Raw genomic sequence first — 25,151 nt, forward strand, 5'->3', positions numbered from 1 at the left:
CAAAATATATAGTATGTATTTAAAACAAACCCATGACTGAGGTGGATTCAGACACCGCTACATGACAATTAATTAATGGTACATGCAAAGAAATGAAGTGTACTTGCCCCTCTCGCCTCCATATTCGTCTCTTACCACCTCTCCATAGAAGGTATAATTGCTTCAGTAATAACGGGCAATAAGAAGATATTGATATTGTATTTGTATGGCTAAGATACTATTATGTGCCAACAAATTAGTTTAACATATAATATTGAGGCTTGGAAAACATCATGCATAAACGCCAATAAAATCAAAAGAAGAAGAAGAAAGAGAAGAAGAAGAAGAAAGAAAGAAAGGCAGAAAGAAAGAAAGAAAGAAAGAAAGAAAGAAAGAAAGAAAAAGAAGAAGAGAAAGTAGAAAGGGGAAAAGAAAAAGAAGAAAAACAAGTTCCCGATCCCGATTCACACTTCCTACCAGGTGGTGGCGGTAATGCGTCAGTTCGCGTTGACCCGGAAACAGTTGCTGTTCACGGATGCACGTTTTCCCCCTGCAGCAGCATGGACAGCAGTTGTGTTGCTGTGAGGAGATGTCTGTAGAGATGGTGGAGGAGCTCTCAGTAAAAGCAGCACAGCCGGTCCGGCCGGCCGGGATCCTGCAGCAGAACCGCGTCTTCCTCGACTTCTTCTGGGACTTGGCCAAACCGGATCAGGAGGTCCGGCTGAAAGCAGTAGAAAATTTAATCCAATACCTGAAAACCAACAACCAGGTGAGATAGACTCAGACTCACTGCCACTGAGAAACTGAGACTTACAGACACGTCTGAACACTGAAATGTTAAATTAAGTCAGTGGTAGAAGAAATACTCAGACCCTTTAAAGTACAGAAGTATCAGAGATAAGTAAGACTTTATTTTATCAGGGGAAACCAGTTGAGAGCAAAGCTGTCATTTCTAGTGGTGCCCTGTAAAACACAACCATATGACAAAAATGTAAGAAACAATCATATACAAAGCATAAATACAACACAAACTCAAGACAAGAGACAGTAACTTAGCATACCTAAAGTAGTACAAGTAAAGGTATTTGCTTAGCTGAAAATTAGCCCCAGTGACTGATATATTAAATATGTTTAATAGAGTACATTATTAATACTGATCAGTGTGTAAGCAGCATTTCACAGTTGTAACTGCTCAAGTGGAGATTAATGTGAGGGGTGTTGAGATGATAATAAGGGTAGGAAACAATTTTAAAAAAGCTTTTCTGCTGCATAAATTTGTATTAATTTCTCAAACTTTTCTCTAATCTTAAAATTATTGTGGACGAGAAGACAGTCAAACAGTTATTTACTTGAAACCATCAGAGACGTTTACAGGGGAAATTTCTTTTAGGTGACACCTGAAACATGATGACAAGGAAACAAATACAACTACACACTGATTTTTGACAAGTTTACTACTAGTAGTTTAGTCTTTAACAATGCAAAGTGCAATCACTGTGGTGTATCTGTCACAATACACAAGAATACGCCTTAAAAGGTTTCTTGTACTTTACTTGAAAGTCGTACATGTTTACACTGTTGGTAAATGTTTGTGGTTTTCTAGAAGAACAGAGAATTACAGAAATACTCACAATAATGAACTCTAACAGTGGTTCCCAACCTTTTTCCTTAAGGGATCCCTATTCTATCATTGAGTAAACTGACAACTCCTGACAAAGACACATATTTTATGGATATTTTATATTATATTCAATGCATAACAATAAGAGTACACAACAACTGATAAACTATACAATTAATCAGCATAGATATGCAGTAACTGCAGGAAATTTGTGTAAAATGAGGAATTAGGATGAATATTGAGCAGATGATTCCCTGTGAATATTGCAACTCCTAGTGGGGGTCGGGACCCCCAGGTTGGGAATCAGTGAACTATAATATAACACACAATTCACAATCAGTTAGTTACACTGAAAGTCCTATAAAACTCTGTGTACTGGTTATCAATACAACAAACTGGTATAATTAGTCTCAGAGGAGAGTTAAGTGGACGGATAACTTAGAGAGATTATATGTGTTTGTAGTAAAGAATTAACTCAAATTCCACAAACATACCTGATTCTCACTCTAGGCAATAAACAATAAGACTGAAATATATGTCAATGAACAGTTACAATGAAGGCAAAAAATATAAAAAGCATACTTACATATTCATTTACAGACATAATCTCTATACAGCCAGAATGACACATACCGAACATATCCATCAAGCTCTCTGGAGAGAACTAAGAGACAAAGTAAATGAACCAATATACCAATTAACCACTCAATTAACCACTCAATTAAACACTCAATTAAACACTCAAGATTTACATTAGGCACACAAACAACTTCTGTTTTAAAGACTGGGTGTATTTTTCTGTTAATATTACAGGAAAGTAAATATCAAACAATCCAATAGTTGTTGTTTTCTACCTTTTTAAAATGTTAATTATCAAAGTGGCGTCTTAGTAAATGTGGTTACAACGGTCTGAACTAGTGAATCTTTGATCCTGCTGACAGGTGCTCTGCATAGGATTTTTCTAACCAAAAAAAAAAGTTATAATCAACTTGAAATTTCCTAAACTATCTGAACTGTGAACTCCGTTACCTAAATGAAATTATATGTCACAACAACCAGTGTGAGCAAAAGAAAAGAGACTCTCTGCAGCAGTGTGTCATGTTGTGGTGTTTTCTCTCTCTCTCTGTTAACTGCAGGCAGATGAGTTGGAATACACCTTTAAAAGGCTGGTGGATGGACTGGCGCACACACGAGAAACAGCAAGACCTGGATTCAGCCTGGCTCTGGGACAGGTGAGTGGACACGACTAAAAACAACTTGACTACCCATAATTACAGGTTTTAGCGTGGAAGATCATTCTTCACTTTCACAAATACAAGTCAATAAAAATTACATTTTTCAATTACTGTCTGATGGATCCCGTCCAACACATACAGGCAAGGCCAAAATTGAGTTTATTGCAGAAATACCAGTACTGGTGTATATTAGTGATGGGGGTATAGTGGCCGTTTTACCATCTTCCAAGTTCCTAGACCACTTAATCTGCAAATCCACAGAAGGCAGGGAAAACGCTGAATGAAAATGTATTTGAAGTCACATAAAGTCCGGTCCATTATAAACTTGATGTTGTATTCCAAACTGTAACACACACATTATTACTCGTGTATTTAAAACACCCCCGTTGTTTTCACAACTTTGAACTCGCCCAACCTAATGGAGACTGCTGGGTCTAACTGTACTCAACATTTACTGAATGTTTACTGAATCAATGTTTCTCCATATTGACACAACGAGAACCTCCGCCAGGCCAAGAAAATATTTTTTAATGCCAAAAATAACACCAAATATCCATTCATTCGGAAATCAATAGCGTTTGGGAGTCTCTGTGCACCGCTGCTCCGGTACGTGGGGCAACGTCTGTGTCGTTACCTGGGAAACTATTGGTAGCGTAACGCCGTTGAGGAATACGGCATTGTGTAGTGTGTTTGCATAGCGAGTGGGAAAGAGCGAGCGGCAGAGAAGTCATGGTGGATGTGAGGTTGTTCAATAAAGTCAAGTCTTTTTGGCGTGGTGAAGTGAGGCATCGAAAACATCTGTCAAGTTGTCTGCTTCAAGCCCAACATCACTAGTGTATATACAGTATGTTAGTTGATAGAAGAAATGACAGAAATGCAAAAGAAAGATAGATAATTTTGAAACAGTGTCTCAGTTACGATATTTGTCCACCAGAGAGCACCAACTGGTTTATTTTTCAACTGTAAAATGTCCTGTTGTGATTTTACAGCTGGTGGGACTTCATGTAGGGGACTATTTTTTTCAGCTGGGGAAAGTGAGCGTTCATGTCCTATCGGAGTTACTGAAAACAGAAACTGGGATTATTCTGAAAGCTCTAACATACTTTACAGACTTGGACTTGGCACTTAATAACAGAAGTGCCAGAAAACCAAGCAAACTTCAACGCCTCACTTAACCAAAGTCCATCATTTTATGTAAATAAACTCAGTTTTATTGGATATAATCTAATTTTGTCAATGCACAGTAATTTAAACCCTCATATGACAGTTGTCATACAACCGTCCTGAGTTGCCAGATGACCTGAACACTCACAAGTGGGAATCTATCCAATCCTTCCCATCCATCCAACATAGCATGAACTCCACATTACACTTACGTGTTTGTATGAATTAAACAAAAGAGATATGACTTGTTCATCTGTGTCTCCTATCTGACTAGTATGAACAATAAATTCCAGCATCTACAAACATAATTTCAGAATACCTTTTAAACTATGTCAGATATTGTCATTTGACTTATTACTCTTACCGAGTAAGAATTTCTGTAATTTAGTTTTAATCAGTAAAAATATTTTTAGGTATCTGAGTCTGAGCATGAAATCATGAATGTTTTGGATTTGACATGACATGAGTTGTTTTTGTTTTTTGTTTTTTTTTCAGGTCTTGAGCGCCTTTGAAGACGTCTCCCTGCAGAGTATACTCGACAGAATCAAAGAGAAGCACAATTTGCAGAAAGTGAAAAAGGTGTGTTTGATGTATTCTCTGTCAGTTCCAAAAGCTTTATGAATGAGATCTGTGAATGTGAAGGTCTTCTCTTGTTTTTCAGAAACTTGCCAGAAATGCTATGTTTGGGAACTTGTTTGGCGCCCTCGCTCTTCATCAGTCCGGCCGTCTCTCAAAAGTAAGTAAGCTCACCAAGACTCATCATTTTCAAGGATAAGTTCAGAGTTTTTTCGAGTCTGTCTTGATACAACATTCACATGTCGCGCTGTATGTACATTGATGGGTTGTTGGGTGCTGTGAAGTGATCTCATTTTTCTAACTCAGCGTTAAAAAATATAAGGGGTTGCATTTGAAGTCCAGTTTAAGTAAAAAAATCCATGAGTTTGAAGCTTTATCCAACATCAAAACTTGATGGGATTAATTGGTTTTGTCTGTAAAATGTTTGAAAGTAGTGAAAAATGTCCATTATATTTTCTTAAATCCCAAGGTGACACCTTTAAATGTCTTATTTTGTCTGATTAATAGTCCTTTTTTTCTATTATGTATGACACAGTTCCAGATCCTCACATTTGAGAAGCTACAACCAGCAAATATTTGGCATTTATTTCCTTAAAAAAAATAATTGCAGCTCTAATCAAAACACTGCACAGTAGTTTATAACTCTGAGATAGAAATGTAAAAGTGTTAAAATCACATTGCCTATTATTTTATCCTCCCTCTCTACTGTTGTGATGTAAACTGTAGAAATATGGCGTTCATGTTAAAACTGGTAATCATGTTGCAATAAAAACCTGTAAGCTTGCAAATATTGCACTGCCTGCAGTGTGCGGACAGCCTCTCCTTTACTTTTGTTGTTGCTATTCACCCTGCACCTGTACCCAACTAGGGTTGGACATGCACACTGTCCACCATATGTAGTCCTGTAGATAAACAGCATTTCAGCCTCCTCAAAAATTGAATAAAGCTCTTTATTTGTAAATCACATAAGTCTCCACAGGTTAAACACCTCGATTGAGGCTTAAGGGGCCCAGCAGCTAAATTTTTTCTCCAAGTAGGTTAATACAGCCCCGGTCTGATATCATTGTGTGATTTATAATGTGTATGAAACAGGTTACTGTGTGTGTGTGAGCTGCAGTGTAACGTGGCGTTGTGTCTCTGCAGGAGCCGCAGGTGGTGCTGGGATGTGTGCAGCTCCTCCAGAGCCTCAGCCAGCACAGACAACACCTGAAGGACCTGCCCACTAAGACCATGATGGACATCCTCACTGAGGTCACATAGTTGCTCTGTTCTTCTAATTATATATAATTATAACTTCTAATTATACAGGGACCATATCGCTCTAGCCATTATACATACACAGATTTTTACTTTTACCTTTCACTTAGATTCTTAATTTCATCAAAGTTTTATAGATTATTTTATTCAACAAAGCTTTTATATTAAATTATATTATTATAAGGCTGAGTAAGAGTATGTTTGGTTGATGAAATCACCAGTGGAACTTACGATCTTCATCTGAGAGTGAACTTTAAATTGAAAAACACATTAATTTACAGTATATGAAATGATTGCTGATGAGATCATCTCAAAATAACGTGTATGACATTGGCCCGTCCATCAGATCCCAGAGGAGGTGTTTGAGGAGGTTCTGCTGGGCGCCCTGCAGACTGACTTGGCATCAGCCTTCAGGACTCCAGAGCAGTTGCAGCTGCTGCTGGTAGCACTGCAGCGCTTCCCACAAACCCTTAAACCCAAGAAACTCAAGAAGCTGCTGGGCTCCTCAACCATCATCAACGCTGACAACATCCCCAAGTAAGTATACTTTCTGGTGGGTTTCCGTTTTAGGTTTGCTGTCGCTGTTTTTCCCTCTCACACTCTCACCTGTAACTTCTCCACTTTATTATTTTCTGTACATTTCCACTCTCCTTTCCTCTCCAGCTCTCTGCAGGCTGTCAGCTTCTCCCAGCTGACAGCTCAGGTTCACACATCAAACGTGTGAAATTAAATATGCATATTTCTGTCTGTGACATCACTGATAGAAAAGACTTCAGTTTTTATGGTGGAAAATCACTGTGTAGGTTTATCCTGTTGCAGCTGTTCAACACTACACAGAGCTCACCCTTAAGTCAGCTGTAAGTTTAATCTGTAATTAAACAATTTGTGTTCAAAAGTGAGTGTTTGAACTATTGAAACCAGGAAATAGCAATAAACAGTTTTATTGACATTTCTAGGAGCTGATGGGAAGACAACCAACACAAAGACACACCTCGTTACTTCATGCTGTTTATTGTATCTTTAATCATATTGTACTGGTTAGTTAACATTAGCTGAGTTACAGTTCATGTACATAATTTTTGCTCTAATGTTGACTGATACCAAAAATATGTCTGAGGTCATTTTAGAAACAATGTCCTCATTAAATAGAACACAAAAGACATACTGCACTACATAATACATATACAAAAATGTTTCTGTTAAGGACATTTGTTTTAAATATCAATATCTGCCAATATATCAGTTTTAAAACTCTCAAATATTGATATCATTATCGGTCTTGCACTAATTTGCACATCCATAAATTATGACAAATGTTTGCACCAGTTTCTGCTAATTGTCAGCTTCTGTGTGGAAACGCTAAGCAGCATGTGATGTTCTCTGGCAGGCTGACGGAGGTGTTGAAGATGGCAGCCCGCTCAGTGAAGAAGGAGTGCGTACTCCCAGCAGTGGTTTTGGACCTCCTGAAGCTCTCTCTGAAGGAAGACAGCTTCCAGCTCTTCTGGAATAAAGCCATCGTTGACAGCATGTTCAAGGAGCAGCCGGGACCAACTCAGTGAGTCCTCACAGGGCGAAAGACCTTCTGAGAAGAAAAGAAACAAAAAGCTTAGAACTGTTCATCTTATAATCTCCCATAGGTGTTCAACTCCCCTGTATGGAAGCATCTGCATGAGCTCCATTCATTTATTTATCTTTTTCCTTTAGTCAGTCAGTCATTATTTGTCATATTGTTCAGTCCTAGTTTGAGTTGACATGTTTCCTCTGGTGTCGTCCTGTTTGTGTGCAGCTACCTGAGCTTTCGTCTGCTAGGCAGTGCGCTGCCTCTCCTGTCTGTCGCCCAGCTGAAGGAGGTTTTGTCTGGAGAGGTGATGATGCACTACGGGGAACACGTGGTGTCTGCTCAGGTTAGTGGCCCCGCCAAGTCAACTGTAAACACCAGGTAAACTGGGAAAGCATACAATCAGTGTTTTTTTTTTGTTCATAAAATGGCCTGTTGTGTTAATATATGTCATTAATAGCAGTTTACGTCAAACAACAACAAAGAGAGTTGATGTTATGTGCAGGTGGTGGGGAAAAAATAATGCTTTGATTTCCAAATCCAGTGAGCCCCAATGTACAATGGATGCGGCTGCAATGCATGGAGAGTCAGGAAACAAAAAGTGATTCTTTAAAGAACACACCAGCATTTTTCATGCAGAAAGTTGTTTTGTTTTGGTTACCAAATGTGAGTGGGTTGGTGGTTCGATACTTAGCTTCTCCTGTCTATATGTTGAAGTGTCTTTGAGCAAGACACTGAAACCCAAATTGCTCCCAATGGGGAGTTTTCACAGTAGCTCTGCATGGCTAGATACCGCTAGAAGTATGTGAAAACATGTTTTTCTATAATGCTTTTTTGACTTTTTTGCCCCAAATTCAACCATTAAGTAGTAACCCAACAAGATCCTTAATTCATATGGTTAGTTTGATTGATTAATAGCTGACTAATTTCGGTTTCGTCCATTATTTTTCTGTCTCAGAAACCGGACCGCTTCAAGCTGGCCCCAGAGATGGATGTCTATGTGTCGGACTTCTTGCGGAACTGTCAGGACTCTGACAAACAGCTGGCAGTGATGGTGGCCTTCTCCTCGCTGACCAACCAGGGTTACCCTGTGGTGCCGACGGTGTGGAAGGTGGTGCAGCACCTCCAGCCGGCAGCTCTGCAGAACTACGTGGAGTGGCTGAAAACCATGTTCCTGCAGCCTCAGCTGGACAAGCTCCTGGACTTCAGCACTCGCAAGCAGAAAGACAATCAGGAAGGGAAGGAACAGTGAGTGCATACACCTGTAGTATATTTAAAAGCATGTTTGCCTGTCAACCCTGGTCCTGATCCTGAAATGGAAGAATGTATTGATTGTTGACTTTCCTTCCTCAGAAAGGAGAACTCCATATTCCGCCTGAGGAAGTGGATTGTTGCTCGGCTCTCCTCGATCATTGACAACCACCAGGTGAAGAAGCAGGAGGATCTCATCATGGATGTGGCCAGGTCAGACCTGAATCTAGTTGAGTGACGTAAACCGCTCAGTGTTTGATGAAGAGAAACCATCAGCTGTCGTTGTGTTGTTTCTTTTCCAGGTTTGTCTTTTTCCACGCTTTCTTCAGCGCCAAGAAGCCTTCTGCAGACATCCCAGAGACAGCGGGGAAGCTTTCCGTCCCACTGGATGATAAAACCAGAGTAGTGCTTGTCAATTCTTTCTTTGGGTGAGAGCTGTAATCTTTTCTAATGATCTCAGACAGCTGCCTGTTAAATACACAGATTACAGCCAATAGTTGTTTATTACTCAGTCTGTGAAATTAGTAAAGTAGTGTAAACTAGGATCTACTCAGTGACCTCTGTCCAACTTATTCCGCTTTCTTCTGATATGGGAAGGATGGGAAAGATTCCCATGTTTCAGATTGGCAAGCATTGATGTCATCAACAAATCAAGACAGTTAATCACTGGACTTAATCACCACAAACGATAGACTTCAGCTGACATGAGGCATCCCTATTTGCTAGATTTTAAGGCTCTGCATATTAAGCGCCAAATCGGATTTATCAAAACTTTCTAAGAAGGACTTGGAAGTTGGTGTGAAACTATGCGACAATAGAGCTATTCTCCAGAGATTTTAAAAAATGTAGTTGAAGAGTTTGTCCATTTTTATTGAAATGATGTTTTGATAGAGATCAAAAGTGAAACATGAACTTCTGTGTTCTGTTTCAGTAGTAACTCGAAGTCACATCTGGTCGCTACAGATGTCCGGATAAGGATGATACATTTTTTAATAAACAATATTATGTCACTGTTTATTTAAATTTTCTGTTTTTAGCTCCCTTTAGCAAACCCAGTACCTTTGTGGTCACCAACTGCTTTAATCACTGGTGGCCTCTGCTCATTAATTACGTCCATTGTGTAAAAAGACAGAGTTTGACTGATATGACAGTTCAACAGTCTGACATTAATCTACAGTTGATGCCATCAGTTTAAATCTAGAAACTGGCCTGTTCACATCTTCAGAAAAACAGCACTAACAAACCAGAAAGGAACACAAATCTAACGACCTGTTTTCTCCGAAAGCTGTTCAGGTGTCTTGTGACTGACTTTTATCTGTCCATCATCCAGACTCCTCCTGTCCATGCACCACCTGCCGCTCACTGAGGACTCGGCCGAGGGGGCGACTGTCAATCAAAAGCGGGCGCTGGGTGTAACAGCCGATGGCACCATGTGGATCTACCACCTGGTCCAGTACACCCAAGTCCTGCTCAACCAGCCAAAACACGTCCAGAGCAACAAGCCCTTCAGCCCTGAGCAGAGACAGGCCTGGGACAGGTAGGACAAGAGAATCTGGACTCAGAATCTGGATCAGAACGGGATCAAGATGACGGGATACAGCTTAACTTTTTTTTGCAGCCTCTTTTATGAATGTAGTTTACAGCTTCTTTTTTTTTTACCTCTTATCCATTAAAGGATCATTTTAAATTATTATTATAACTTGGATCTTATTTTCATAGATTTGGCCATCTTTCTTTATTATAATTACACTGAACTCACTCACTGTTCACTCACAGTTTTAACAATTAACATACATTATGTAAATAAGATGACATTAGAGGTGTTGATGAGCTTATTTTTTACACTCCACAGCTACACCAGTGTATCTGTTTGATGAGTACCACGTCTGTAGGTGCAGAATGGATGTTTAACGAGGTAGGAACATGTTTGATAGCTGTGGCTCTACATGTGTTTTCTTCCAGCATGCTGGAGTCAGTGGCAAGCTTGAAGAAGAAAGCAAAGAAAGGCCAAACTGCAGAGTGGAGTGCTTTCCAGCAGCTCTTTCTGTTGGTCGGCATGCACCTCTTCAAGGTACGGCATACTGTCTCAACTCCAGAGCCATGATACTGTTAACGTTATTACTGGATTATTGTAGCCTTGATGTTATTTTTGTGTTCTTAAAGAATATTGTTTAGTTTTTAGTTTCGACAAAAAACATTGGAAACAAAACATTGCATGAAAATGAGCTGATTAAAAGAAAGCCTTCTTAGAAAGAGGAGGATAATTGTCTCTTCTGAACATTTTTAAATGTATTTGTGGTGAAGGCTCCTGAAGAGCTGGTAGACATCATGAAGGACCTGCAGAGCTGTGTGGACAAAGCCCAGGAGAAGAAGGCCAAGAAGAAAAAGAAGAAACAAGGTGAGGCAACAGAAATTTAAATATGTTGATGTATTCCTTTAAAGCCGCAAGATACAGGATTTATTTTTACTGATCTAAATCACAAAATGTGTTTGTAGAGGAGACGAGCAGCCTGTCTCCACCAACTGAGATGTGACAAATAACCTTTTTCCCATCCGTTTTAAATCAGTCACTGCTGGGCGATTATTTTTTTTTTTTTGTCATTCTGATCTCTCTTGCCACTTTAGAAATGTTTTGATATAGATGGTAGTTTCATTTGAACATTTTACTGTTGCTAGTGACGTAAAAACCCTTCAACACAACTATCAAGTGTATAAAAAGTAAGTAGCAAAAATGTGGACGTAAAGGAACAAACAGACTGTCTTCATTCAGCAAATGGAGCATTTTAGTTTCTTTCAGCTCATTATCATGGTTTTACAGCACGTAGCTTTCTTAGTGTTGTTTGCAGACGCAACAGGCAGCTGTTTCACTGAAAAGCTCTGATAATCACACTGTACGCTACCAAACAACAGACTGACAAAGTTTGCAACTAGCTGGTGAGCATAGTGGAGTATTTTCATAGCTTAGGAGCCAGGTATATCCTCCTGAGGTTGGTGGAGACCAAAACAGAGCTAAAAGGAGTGTAAATTGGCAACTATTTGCTGACACATTTGCCATAACAACTTTATAGTATTTTCTGGTGCCCCCAAGCTCCCCAAAAAATCAATTCATGCAGCTTTAATTGACATGAATGTGTGTTTCTCCTGGTTCAGCCACAGAGCAGGAAGAGGAGCCTGAGTGGGTGGAGGTGATGGTGGACATCTTGTTGTCCCTTCTGTCCCAGCCAAGTCGACATATCAGACAAGTCTGCAAAACCGTCTTCTCTTCCATCTGCCCCCACGTTACTGCAGCAGCCCTCACCGCCATCTTAGACGTAAGTAACACACATAATGATCATTCATTGTCAAAACAGTAAAGAGGTGGATTTTGACACCAACTGTCACTGTTTGTAAATCAGTTTTTACAAGTAGAAGTGGATACGTTTGATCTGTAGACCTGTAATCATCATTATACAGCAACAGATTGGCTCAAAATATGTATTTAACAGTTTGATAAACAATTCTTATCATAAGGTCCACTTTGTTGTTTTTTTCTTGTGGCCTTTGTCAGTAGAGCGAGTTTTCTCGGTTGTCATGGAGATGGTTTTCTTTCTTCTTCATGTGACCTAAATATAGAATTTCAGTCAGGTGATAACAAGTATAACACAATAAAACACAGATACAGTTTAATTTGGTTGGATTGATTTGGTAGAACTTTGTGTAAACACTGAAACTAGATTTCTTTCTAATAGTGATTAAAAATTTGAGGAATCTGTCACATGTCTGAGCACATGAATGTGAACTCCAAAGCAAGACTCAAGAACAGAGCAGTTAGAAACAAAACAGTTAATTACTTGAATCAAAGCGGGGTTTGACAACAGGTAATCAGCGTGGGCAAACAGAGGCAGGCTTGGGACAAAAACTGGAGTGCTGCAGTGCTAAAACTGGGTAGTACTGGCAAATTACTAAGGAGAATGAGCTGGTATATATACTGGGGAGATAATGAGGGAATAGGGAACAGGTGCACTGGTGGGTGAGGAATGAGAATTGTGGGAAAATAAGGGTGACTAACTGCAGGGCGAGTGGGATGACAGGAAATATTAGTGACAGAGAAAATTGGCAAGAATGTGCAAAAAATAGAATAAGCAGAAGAGGTCATGACAATCTGCATGAATGATGAAGTAAAAATACCCCAAAACGCTGGATTTAATATCAGAAAAATTAAAGTTACACTGATACATTCGTAGTTAAAGAAGTTGAATCAAAAAACACACAACACTGTCTCTCAGTACTGTCTGACTCTCTGCCCGAAGTTCATTAGTTCTTAATAAACACAAAAATATTTAAAAACAGGTCACAAACATTTAGTTTAATCTTTAAAAAAGGATTCAGTCATTTCCTAAAATAGCTGAGCAGTGTACTTTTTAGCAAGTGTTACTCAGTGAATGGTTCAATTTCTTGTTTGCAAACTGCTCAGACCGTTTTCTGTCATCTTTAGTAAATAAGTAATCTCTAATGATTTTCAAAGTTACTTCAGTCATTCATATTGCACTTCTAGCTTTATAAGTGATTTTAATGATGGTGTGTTTGGCTCGGTGTAGGTCCTGGACTCTGAAAAGGATGACGAGGAGAACTCCGCTGTGGTCGTCACTGACGATATCGACAAAACCCAGAAGAAACCAGAGGACGATGACGATGAGGAGGATGAAGAGATGGAGGTTAGTTCTTACACAATTTACTTTCTTTTATCATCTCATCAATAACCTCATCATATCAACTTATCAATATCTTGTGTCATCTGTCACATCTGATTCTCCTTTTATTTGTGTCTTTACTGTTTTTTTATGTTTTAAGAATGAACATTTATACTGATAACTTCAAAACATGTGACTCTGTCAGGTTGACAAGTCTGACGAATCAGATGATGGCTCTGATGAGGATGAAGATGAAGGTGAGGAAGCAATGGAGGAGGAAGAGGATGAAGAAGAAGAGGAGGAGGAGGATATAGACGAGGAAGGAGAGGTGGACCAAAACTTCCGTTTGGAGCTGATGAAGGTCCTGCAGCAGCAGAATGCTCTGGTGGGTGTTCAGGATTTCCTGGTGTCAGTGCTTTGTGTGTACGGTTTTAAATTAATGATTGTTTAAACCGACGTTCGTTCTTTTTTTTGTGGACAGTGCAACAAGTGTATCAAAAACACAAAAACAAAAACTGAGGTATTATCCCTATTGAAAACTCGTGGGAGAAAACAAAAGCAGCCAAATCTGACTAGTCACAGTTCTGCTGGTCTCCATGTGGTCTCTCTGTAAACACTGCAGCCCTGATGTGGACCAGCTACAGTGTCGGTATGGCAGCTACATGTCTGCGCTCCATAGATTCGCTGTAAATCCAGCTTAAGTCTTGGGCTCTGTGAACGGAGACAAACAAGATTTTGTCAACTTTACTTTGCCATCCTTAGAGCCATGATGCTAGAATATATATGCAATGTCTGTCCACCACTTTGGTCCAGACTGAAGTATCTTAACAACTATTGGATGGATTAAGATCAAATTTTGTACAGAAATGTATGATTCCTAAACAATAAATCTCAAGGACTTTGACTTTTCCTCTCGCGCCACCATGGGGTTGAAATTCATAATGTTTTTGATTAAATATCTCAACAACTATTGGATGGATTACAATGAAATTAGGTACAGACATTCATGTCCTTGTAAAGATGAATTGTAATAACTTTGGTAAACCCTAAACATTTAATTTAGCGCCATCATCAGGTCAAAATTTCACTTAGTCCAATCAGCCTCATCTGTGCTTTATGTTTAATGCTAATTACTAAATGTTTGCACGCTGACATACTGAATTAAGTTGGTGAACTTGTTAAACTTTATACTTGCTAAACAGATTGTTAGCATACTGATATTAGTTGCTAGCACGGCTGCAGACTTTTAGTCTTGATTATACATTAATTATACATTAATTATACATTTTTCATGTCTAGCACTGTCTTACCTCTTAGTTTTCAAGTCTTCAGCCTATATGTTATATTTCTTCAGGACAGTATTTCATGAATTTAGCTTGACATAAATTGAGTTTCCATTCATTAGCAGCTGTACCACCTGCTTCTATGCATTTTTAAATTAATATCATGACATTGCTTTCATTTAGTCAGTCAGTAGCATGAAGGTCACAGTTTACACAGCCTCTACAGTACAAATGCAGAGTTACATAAAGGTAAAGACTTGTCCTTTGTTGTGCTGTATGTTCAGGCCACAGAGGAGGACGGCAGCAGTGATGAAGATATGGATGATGAAGCCATGATGGAGCTGGATAAGAGCCTGGCAGCGCTGTTCTCAGAGCAGAAGAAAAAGACCCAGGCCAAGAAGGACGAAAAGACCAAAATACAGAAGGAGAAGACGCTGGTTCGAGACTTTAAGATCAAGGTACCTTGTTCTCAGTCTGTGGTCTTGTAAAGAAGTAGTCTCACACTTTATGCTTGTTTACCATCTTACCCAGAGTCAGATGAGAACACTTCCATCTGTGTCCAGGACATGTTTAGCTTAGACTAGAAGACTACAATCAGGGGGAAACTGCCCACTGAGATAGTCTGTGTGCATACTAACTTCCACACCAGGTGCTCAAGCTGTAACTTTTATATAAACAGTGTCACGGCTCTTGTCAATCAGATGTAATTGCCTTTTTATCAAAACCATGAAAATCCACTCTCCACCAACTCTAAAGCTGTCTCCCTCCTTTGTTTGGCTATTCCACATGATATAGGTGTTGGACCTGATTGAGGTGTTCGTGGCCCGGCAGGCAGGCAGTCCACTTGTGTTGGGTTTGGTGGAGCCTCTGCTCACCATCATCGACAAAGGAATGAGCTCCGACAGCCACCAACAGGAGCAGGACTTCCTCCGCAGAGTTGCAGATATCTTCAGGTAACGCACCTTAGAGGTAGACCGTCCTGATTTACTGTATCTGTTTCTGTCGCCATCCTCATTTTTTGTTGACATGTCTGGTATGAAGCATGATTAGGTGTTCGGTTTAAGTGTTTTAATTCACCAGACTTTTTTTTTTTTTTCCAGGAACCAGCTGTGTAGGTCCAAGGTTTACTGCAGGACTGCTGGTGACAGACAGGGGCAGCTCCATGACCTGCTGGACAAGCTGATGACTAAAACCCAGAAACTGTCCGACTCCTCGGTCTGCCTCTATTACTTCAGGTAAAACTTTCTGTTTAACGACTGATCTGAATAGAAAATGATGTTAAAGTCTCACACACCACATTATACATGAATATCATGAGTGACGAAGAGTAGATGAGCTTTGTTAGTCATGTGGGGAAAATGACATGTGGACACAGACAGAAAATAGGATTTAAATGAATACAAAGCAAATGGAGGGCATCACACATAACATGACTTACAATTTCAGCACTAGAACGTACAAACTGGGAATATAAAGAATTAAAAATACCACATATATGACTGTGAGATGCAATTGAAGGCTCAGAAACAAAACCTGCCAAGTGAAACTTCAGATTTTTTTCTGTCAAATGAAATATGTGTATTTGTAAGCGAGCAAGCAGGCAGGTTATACATACAGTAGGTAAGTACAACAGAAGGAAATACTGATACAAATGTCACAGCACAGGCTCTGTGAGCTAGACAAGGAGGGAGATCACACAAGCATTTTTGAATAATAACTTATTTATAATAAAGCAGAAGTAGCTTGATAAATTAATCTGTGTCCTTTAAGTCGGTGCAGTATTGACAGGATGTGTGACGTTATGAAGGAAAACAGAGACAGAATGGAGGAGCAATTTTAAATAATCTAGACCCAGGAGCACTGAAAATGACAGAGGCTGTCACACAAAGGAAATATATTTGATTGGTATATGTTATTGTGTAGATGCTGAGGGGTTTGGCTACAGTGGGTTTTTTTTCTGTTTTTTGTTATGACATTTTATACAATTCAGTAGTTATTAGAAAAATACTCCCATCGTGACAGCTGCCTCAGAGTGTTTCTGCAGGCTGCTGTTTGCTGTTTAAGTGAACGTCCTCCGTTATAACAGCTGACACAGTAACATCAGCTGTAATTGAATTTATTCTGTCGTCCATCTCTCTGACTGTTACATCCCTTTACATCCACACTTATTCAACTTATAGGACGCTTTGTTTTAGCTGGATGTTTTTTGGCATCTAACAGTTTTTTTTTTTCCTGCCACAGCACTGTGATTCAGTGATGATACTAGACATACAGACACTGCTAAATTTGTTTTCATCTGTTGATTTCTGACAACAGGACTTTTTTTTTTTACTCTTATGTGTGATCTTGTTAATAAATACTGCCTTATATAGCACACCTACTCTATACTCATGAACAAGTGGCGTTCATCAAGTTGTAACCACTGATTTCTGACATGTGGGAGCCCTTAAGAGGATTTTCTGAATCTGACTTGGAGCCTCCATGAAAATGTTCCTGCATGTCTTTATATTTGGGCCAGTACGCTATTAGAAACACACTACTCATTCTTGACAAAACAATCTCAACTCGAGATTCACTTACATGCTTGTTCTTGCTTTCCACTGTTCTGAGACATCCACACTGACTCTTCTAGGTCAGGAAGTAATGTGTCGGGATCGAGCCTACATATAATTTGAGTCTATTGTGAATAACCCAAAACCTTTTCCTCTTGTGTTCTTTTCTGATGTTAAAAGAAAGAAGGAACACCCGCATACTGTCTTCACTTGCTCAATAAAGATCCTTTAATATATACAATGTTTTGTCAAAGACCTTCTTCAGGTATATACCTGAATATATCATATAATATATCATATACCTGAAGAAAAGTTGTATATATATTAAAGGATCTTTATTGAGCAAGTGAAGACAGTGTGCAGGTGTCCCTTCTTCCTTTTAGTACGTGGCTGCTCCACCAACGCATCTGTCACAAAGACTACTCAGGTGTGCAAGAGATTTTTTTGATGTTCATTGCTGATGTTGAAATGTCTTTGCAGCGCCTCTCTGTACGTGGTGAAAGTGCTGCGAGGAGCTCCTCCCGCTGAGACCAAAGAGGAGCCGACAGCTGACAGAGCTGCAGCGAACGACGTATGTTTGCCACACGCCGATTCATCTTTCACCTCTGTGTTCATCCGCAGTTTGATTTCTTTTCTCTCAACGTCATCGCAGTGGGTGTTGAGTTTAGATCATTGGACGGTGCGGTTGTGATCAGAAGAATCGAGCAGTTAGTAGCCTAATGAGGCGAATATGTGAAAGTATGTGAAAGTGTTGCTGGCACAGATGCTTACTGTGGCTGAAACAGCATTCAAATAGTCACTTTCTTTTGCTTTTAAATCTTTAAGTCGGTCATTAGATAGAGGGACAATTAATTAATTATTTACATATTACACAAGTGTTACCATTGCATTTCCCATATCATGTCCAGCTTTGCACCAAATCAGTTCCAGCTCTGGTCTTGTATTTTTACTGGATCAGTGCCAAATAACTTGGCTTCCTTTTTTGTCTGTTTAAAAGCTGAAACAATTGATCAAGAAGCTTGTGATAATCATTAATTTTTAAGCAAAAATGCCAGCTTAATTGTGACTATTTGCTGGTTTTCTTAGTTTTCTATGATAGTTAACTGAATATATTTAGGTTTCGGGCCGTCGGCAAAGCAGTTTTACCTATAAAGCAGGTTTCATACACAGAGGCAGATTCAAAGTGCTCTACAAAGAGTTTAAAGTCTCACAATTCAAAGTTAAAACAACACAATTGGAAAAGAGCAAAATAAAAGAAATTAAATCTATATAGAAATTAAAAATAATAAAGAAGTAAAATAAAAGAGTAAAAGAATACAAATAAATAAAATTAAAAGATTAATTATTAATAATACAATAATAATAAGACCTTGATTTTTAAGAGTATTTTGTTAAAAGCGCTTGAGACCAATAAGGTTTTCAGTCTGGATTTAAAAGCTGCGAGGGTTGGGGCGTTCCCTGTGCTGCATAATGACTCTCGGCGGCCTCTCCTTTTTTTTAGTTTAGATTTTGCTCTGGGCACCACTAGAAGTCCACTTCCTGTGATCTAACAGGTCTCGCAGGGTTATATTGCTCAAGCACATCAGTCATATATTCACCGCCAATGCCATAAAGAGATTTATAAATAAGTAATAAGACTTTAAAATCAATTCTGTGACTTACTGGCAGCCAGTGTAGAGAGACTGGGGCGATGTGGGCTCTCCTTTTTGTTTTGGTCAGAACTGGTTTTGGTCTTTTTAGGAAGTCCTGTCAGAAGTCCATTGCAGTAATCAATTTTGCTGGAGATAAAAAAACCTTGTTTTGCAAATTGTATTGTTGTTTGTAATAGCAGAGTGTATTTAAAGTTTGGTTTTCTGCTTTCTCTTTTCCTTTAGCTGTTCACTTGGATCATGTCTCCAGGGTGCTTTCTGTTTATTAGTGATTGTCTTATGTTTTACCAGTGCGATGTTGCTTATAATATACAGTATTTTAGAACTGAAGTTATTCAGCAGAACATCAGCAGAGTCAAATGTTTAGTTTGATGTTGTTGTCTTTGGACGTTTTTTGATAAACAATTAACTTATGTATTGAGAAAATAATCTACAGATTAATAAGAATGACAATGGTCTGTATGTACATTTAAATTCTATATGTTAAGACAGAGTCCAGAAGTCCAGTTATCTGTATAGTCTGCAGGAGGATGCTGCCCTCAGAGTAAACTGAGCTTCACATGATCATAATTTTCTCTCGTACCTCTAGTGGTATCTATCCACACAGATAGTTTTGGTTTTTTTTCGTCTAGGTTCATTTCTGGTGCCCACAGCATTGAAAAAATACATTTCTAAAATTCAACAGCAACATTTTTTCCAGAAACGATGCTCTTGTTAATCTAGATTCATTTTTTAAACCTTTATTTAACTGGAGAAGTATCACTGAGAGCAACAGGCCCTTTTTTACAGCAGACATTTTTACTTGACATTGTACGTAGGAAAGGCACAGCTGTTGCTAATAACATTGACGATTGCGCTGCATTATTCAAGTGAAGCTAAATGAAGTTCAGCCATCATTAAGTTTATTATTTACATCTGTCTACTGTGAAATGTCAAAATGTCTTCCGTGAAAAACACTTCCTTTTGATCACACTTACACAGTTTCACACATTCACACTTGTAATGAAAGAACATCTGATCTCTGACAGTGTTTTCTCTGGTCTCTCATGGTGTTTGTTCCCGTGTGTGCAGTTCAAGTTCATGGGGAACGTGGATGTGGATCGGGTCTCCACCATCTTCCGAAATGCTCTGAGCTCCTTCATGAGCCGGAGGAAGAGCCCTCTGACCGCTCAGATGTTCACCGACTTGTTCACCAGATTCCCTGTGAGTCCTTCTACACATCTCATCCAGTACAGTACAGATGTTAGTTCACATTACCATGGAGACAGACGTTACATCCCCTGAGGGCAATTTTTAATGCAGCTTCTGTGTTATTTCCAGGTTTTGTGCGTTAACCTGTTGGATACAGCTGTGCAGCACATCACATCTGGGGTCAGAGTACATCAACAGGTAAAGATTTTGGACCCTTTACATCTTCAGGAACAGTTATGTAGCCAAATTCCTGGCAAATGAGCGAAGAAAAAGAAGAGAAAATAAAACCAAATGTTAATTTTATTTGCTGACTGCTTCAATGTGAATACAATTGGCAGCTCAGGCAGAAAAATAGCCAGAAAACAAATGTTGAAAAAAAGCTGTCCTTTAACTCAAACATTCAAGAGGAAATTGAACAACAATACAGATGACTCTCTGAAGCTTTTAAATCAATTATTGGTGGAGAGCACTGAATAAACCTTTAGTCTCTGATTTAGTACATGAGTTTGGATCCTGTGTCGCCTCTGCTACATAAAACATGATCTTGATTTATCAAAATAATTACCCAAACAATAAAAACACAACACTGAAAGGCTCCCTTTTGAATTTATGTCAAGCATCCAAATACTTTGTGGGAATGTTTCCATAACTCTCATGCTTTTGAGTATTAGAAGTTAAGACTGGCAGTATTCTGTATTTATTTTATTGTCAACAAATCCCATAAAAAGACCAAAACTAATATTAGTGTTAAACAGGAATTATGCTTCTCCAAAAATACATGTAAACGTCTCTGTGAAACTACGCAGAGGAGGATGTTATGGGTAATCGTAGGATGCAGAGGCTCACTGAGGAGTGATACATACAAAACTAATGGCCACACAAATGTCTATGAGCGACCTCTGTGCACTTTCACCTACATGCAGCCCGGAGAACCATAACTCCAGTTTTAATCTCCCTGTGCTTTCTGATTTCCCAACTCTGTCTGTGGCTCTCAGCCCCAAGTCCTTTGTTTCCTACTGAAGATGTAAATCTTTAAAAATGGGTCACAAATGTGTAGTTTCATCTTAATAAAAGGCTCAGTAATTTCATAAAACAGCTTGTCGCTGTAGCTTTTAGCAAATGTCACTCAAACAGAAGTAAATGGTGCATTTGTTGGGATTATTGCCAGCGGTGGATTAATACACATATGGTGCTCTGGTGAGTATTAAAGCAGCAGGATGGTTTATGTGTGATTGACTAAAAATAAACGTCAGTGTTTGTGTGGTCATGATAATAAAGGAAGATGTCATCCAGTGCAAAAGTGGAAGAATAAACGTGGTCAAAATGAATATTATTTCTATACCAATTCCAAAGTCTCCCAGTCTTTTAAACAAAATCCCTTTTTAACAATTTAAATAGTCAAATGTCATCTTTTTTCTGGATTAAGAAACAACCCTGGATGAAATAAAGAATCCAGAGACACAGTGAAAAGGCAGATATGACATTTCTAAACATGTTATATTAATGCTGCCCTGATTACAGTACAGCATTACCAAATTACCACAATTTCAACCTACAACCAACTGAACTTTACACCCAGTTGTCTTATATTCGGTCAAAATATTGAATGGAATCAGCTTTAACTTAATTTTGCACCTAACAATTCGTCACTTGTATTACTACTCTTTACATGTTAACTCCATCAATTGATGAAGAGGCTTTCGGTACATGGTCAAAACGTGGGATCATCTCATTGTATGACATTACCTATATGTCTGTGATTAGCTAAAATCGACTGATAATATCAACAAATCTCTGTAAAGTATTTCTAACTCTCTGAACCACCACAGCAGCTGAGTCGTATTAAGTCATCAGTTTATCAGTAAGAGTTCTGATAAACATCTCAGCTGTTCGGTATTCATTCACTCATATTCTAGATATTTGTTTATTATGAGCTCTTTCTATTGTTATGTTCATGTGTACAGTCGACTTCCTGTTGACGGACGTTGTTTTTCGTGTGTAGGGTCAAGCTTGTGTGCTGGTGTTGCGGGCGATGCAGAGCAGGGAGGTTCAGCAGCTGTTGAGTGGCGATCAGTGGACAGAGCTCTGTGCGAAGGTCACAGGTCAGCTGGCAGCGGTAAGTCAACACAGACAGTCCTGTGTTTCATCACAATGAGCATGAGCTGCATCTACACACAGGAAGTCAAGAAATTTGATTAGTTGTTTGAGTAATATTTGGATTTTACCAAAGGGTACAGAAACTCAACAATTTTATGCACACATTTATTGAACAAGGTGGTTTTCAGTCCAGCTGTTGTGGAAACAACATCATACAACTCTTCAGTAAAATAACTTGCATATATTACAACAGGTTTGTAATTATGGAAGGTATTTAAAAATTATGTCAGGAGTGTTACATCAAGGCCACAGTGTGAATTGAGTGTACATAATAATGGGACAGGAGTCGCTGGTACTGATGAAGAATTATCACCCGACTCTGCAGCTCCGCTTAGCTCTCCACTTTATAGCATCTTTCAGCTCATTGTTTAGCTGTTCGACCTACAACTTTACTGTTTGGTTCATTTTCACAGCTCATATTATTTTGTGACGTGGACACCGTATTCTACTGTTTACCTCATGATCGTCGCAACAAAAGATAAAATTGTTGCAGCCGTGATAACTTTCCAGTTGTAAAATCTTCTCTGAGTATTACAAACTGTTGTTTTGGCATCTGATAAGCCTTTAAACATGTTAAACTGAGGCTCCAACTGGACTTCCTGGATTTCATTTTAATTGTCTCACCGGTACTTTAAACAACATGCCTCCACCAACACATCTCCTTGCATTGTTTTAACACAGGGCTGTTTTCCTTATGCATCATTAGCTCATTACAGTAAATGAACATAGCAGAAAACAATATTTAATGTGAATCAGTTACGTCTAATGTGTTGGTCTTTGATTGGTTTTGGCGCCAATATCAATACCTCCAAAAAAAACCACTGCTTAGCAGGTCTGTAACACTCATCTAAGGTGTAGTTTAGTGGCTGTATTGGATAGCTGTGGCCCAGTAAGACACTCTTCACAACCAGTGTAGTATTCATCAGTTCTAGTAAATACATTGTCAGTCAAACTGTGTCATATCTATCAAATCAGAGGTGGATCATCAGCTGATGATGTCGTCTTTGTTCTCTTCTCGCAGTGTCTTCAGGCGGTTGGTCAGACTGAGAGCAAAGTGGTGAAGGAGAAAGTGTTGAAAACCTTGGAGCTCTGTCAGTTCCTGGTCAAGATCGTTAACCTGCAGGTAGGTGGGCTGGGAGTGTCAGTGTGAGGGGGAAACTGTCGACGTTGTCTCGATCAAGGTGCTCAGTCTCTTCTTCTGCTTACTGCACGGTGTAGAAACTGTCTGTAGACCTGGAGCCCCTTCAGAACGTCCTGCAGTCCCTGACCAGCGTCATCACCTTCAAGAAGACCGGCAAGCTAGAAGACACCTACTGGGCTGTGATGAAACACTTTGGAGTCATGTGAGTTATTGTCTGTTTCTAGAGGTGATTCTTGTGTGTGTTTACATGCACATCAGGAAACCAAGTTATCAAGGTTAATGTAAATCCTTATATTCATGCATCACGTCAGTAAGCAGATTTCCTCATTATTTTGGAAACATGGCTCACTTATTTTAAGTGTAGTGATACATAACGCTGCTTCCTGATTATCTTTTTTTGTCTGTGTGCACATGCTTGTAAAAAGACAATTAGAAACCCAGTTACGTGTATACATGGTCATTAAATCTGATTTCTGCAGGAGGGATCTACCTGGGGAAATCATGTTTCTCCAGTTCCCTACCCTGATTACATAAATCAGGTTTATGAATCAGGTCTGTCATTTACATGACATTGAAGAAACAAGACTACTGCAGAAAGCTGATAGTAAACTACTTAAGCGTGTAAACACGCTCAATATATCCTCATTTTGTTGCAGCAGTGTACAGTTGATTTATAGCTCTACTAGTAACACCAGTGTATTATCATTACACCAGTAACAATTAGCACAGGGTGTACAGTTCTTGCCACAAGCAGTCACGCACCAACACTGACTGAAGGACACTTACAGAGATATTTGAGTTTTAACACCACAAACTGTGCTTTGAAAACTGAAAAGTTTCAAGTTCAGGGGAGTAAATCGCCTCATCAACAGAGATTTAGTTCAGTTTTGCGTGATTTGATTCAAAACCTTTTTTTTTTCTTTCTGTGTTGCTTCAAATATGTAAATCAGATTTCACTGATTTACTGTTAGACAAAATAACATAACCAATAAGTAGTGATAGTTGCTGAAACCAGAGAAATGTGATCCACTTATTTCTTTATGATCTCTACAAACATGAGCTTCACTTGGGTGTTATTTATCACAGGGCTCTGTGTATGATAAGGTGGATTAAAGCCATCATGTTGACTTTGCATGTTTTGATGTTCACATTCACAGGAAGCCCAAAGTTGAAAAGGTAAAGCCTGACAAGGAAGCCGACCAACAGGCAGCTCCCAAGAAGAAGAAAGGCTTTCTACCTGAAACAAAAAAGCGGAAGAAGCGCAACAAGCCTGTTTTAGAACCTGCAGCTGACAACTCGACCTCCACAAACAAACCAGGAGCAGCGAAAGGACAAGCCAAAAAGAAAAATGACAAGAAAATGAAACAGAAACGACCAGCCGATGGTGCGACGGCTTCACATCCCAACCCAGCCAAAAAGAGCAAGACGCAGTCTGAGAGCAAGCCAGCCAAGAAGAAGAAACCCAAACAGAAGAAAGGAGGAGGAGGGCAAATGTAAAGTGGACGCTTGCTATTTAAATGGACATAAAGAAACTTTTGTTAATTTTCTTTTAAAGAGGCTGTTTTCGTCTGTTAGTTTTTCTACTGTCCACGCAGTTTTACATGGCTGCTGACTGATGATATCTTGGTATGTTTCAGTATGAGATATTTCCATATTGAAAAATTTAGATGTGTTGGAAGTGAATTAAGAAAGATTATTTTTCTAACATGTGACTGCTATTGATTAGAAAAAATGTCTACAACAATAAATTCTTTTCTCTTCCTTGAAATCCATCTTCACTCCCACTTCAGAACAGTTTCATCAGCTGTGTTATGCAACATTAATAAGAAACGTCTGAAATGTAAAATTTCCAGTCAAAGCTCCTATT

At 39.0% G+C, this 25,151-nt stretch overlaps 1 protein-coding gene across 1 annotated transcript; it reads left to right on the forward strand.

The window, feature by feature from the left end:
• Positions 1–488: 488 nt before the first annotated feature.
• mybbp1a (MYB binding protein (P160) 1a) lies at positions 489–25,052 on the forward strand. Its single transcript, XM_042431733.1, has 27 exons — positions 489–748; positions 2,737–2,832; positions 4,495–4,578; positions 4,661–4,735; positions 5,719–5,826; positions 6,179–6,369; positions 7,220–7,387; positions 7,619–7,736; positions 8,349–8,638; positions 8,744–8,854; positions 8,944–9,069; positions 9,972–10,178; positions 10,604–10,712; positions 10,946–11,039; positions 11,792–11,952; positions 13,219–13,335; positions 13,517–13,696; positions 14,879–15,052; positions 15,390–15,547; positions 15,695–15,829; positions 17,627–17,717; positions 19,867–19,998; positions 20,116–20,184; positions 21,989–22,102; positions 23,165–23,266; positions 23,362–23,486; positions 24,442–25,052. Exons 1-27 carry the CDS (start codon positions 515–517, stop codon positions 24,779–24,781), a joined length of 3,909 nt encoding a protein of 1,302 aa, XP_042287667.1. The 5' UTR covers positions 489–514; the 3' UTR covers positions 24,782–25,052.
• The last annotated feature ends 99 nt before the right edge of the window (positions 25,053–25,151 follow it).

This window comes from Thunnus maccoyii, chromosome 13, assembly GCF_910596095.1.
Source record: "Thunnus maccoyii chromosome 13, fThuMac1.1, whole genome shotgun sequence".
Lineage (NCBI taxonomy): Eukaryota > Metazoa > Chordata > Actinopteri > Scombriformes > Scombridae > Thunnus > Thunnus maccoyii.

Excerpts from the sequence above, each read along its gene's own strand:
- mybbp1a (XM_042431733.1), top strand. The coding sequence starts at position 515 with ATGCACGTTTTCCCCCTGCAGCAGCATGGACAGCAGTTGTGTTGCTGT. Across the intron at positions 11,040-11,791 it reads GAAGAAAAAGAAGAAACAAG|CCACAGAGCAGGAAGAGGAG; the intron begins GTGAGGCAACAG and ends CTCCTGGTTCAG. Across the intron at positions 23,267-23,361 it reads TCAAGATCGTTAACCTGCAG|AAACTGTCTGTAGACCTGGA; the intron begins GTAGGTGGGCTG and ends TGCACGGTGTAG.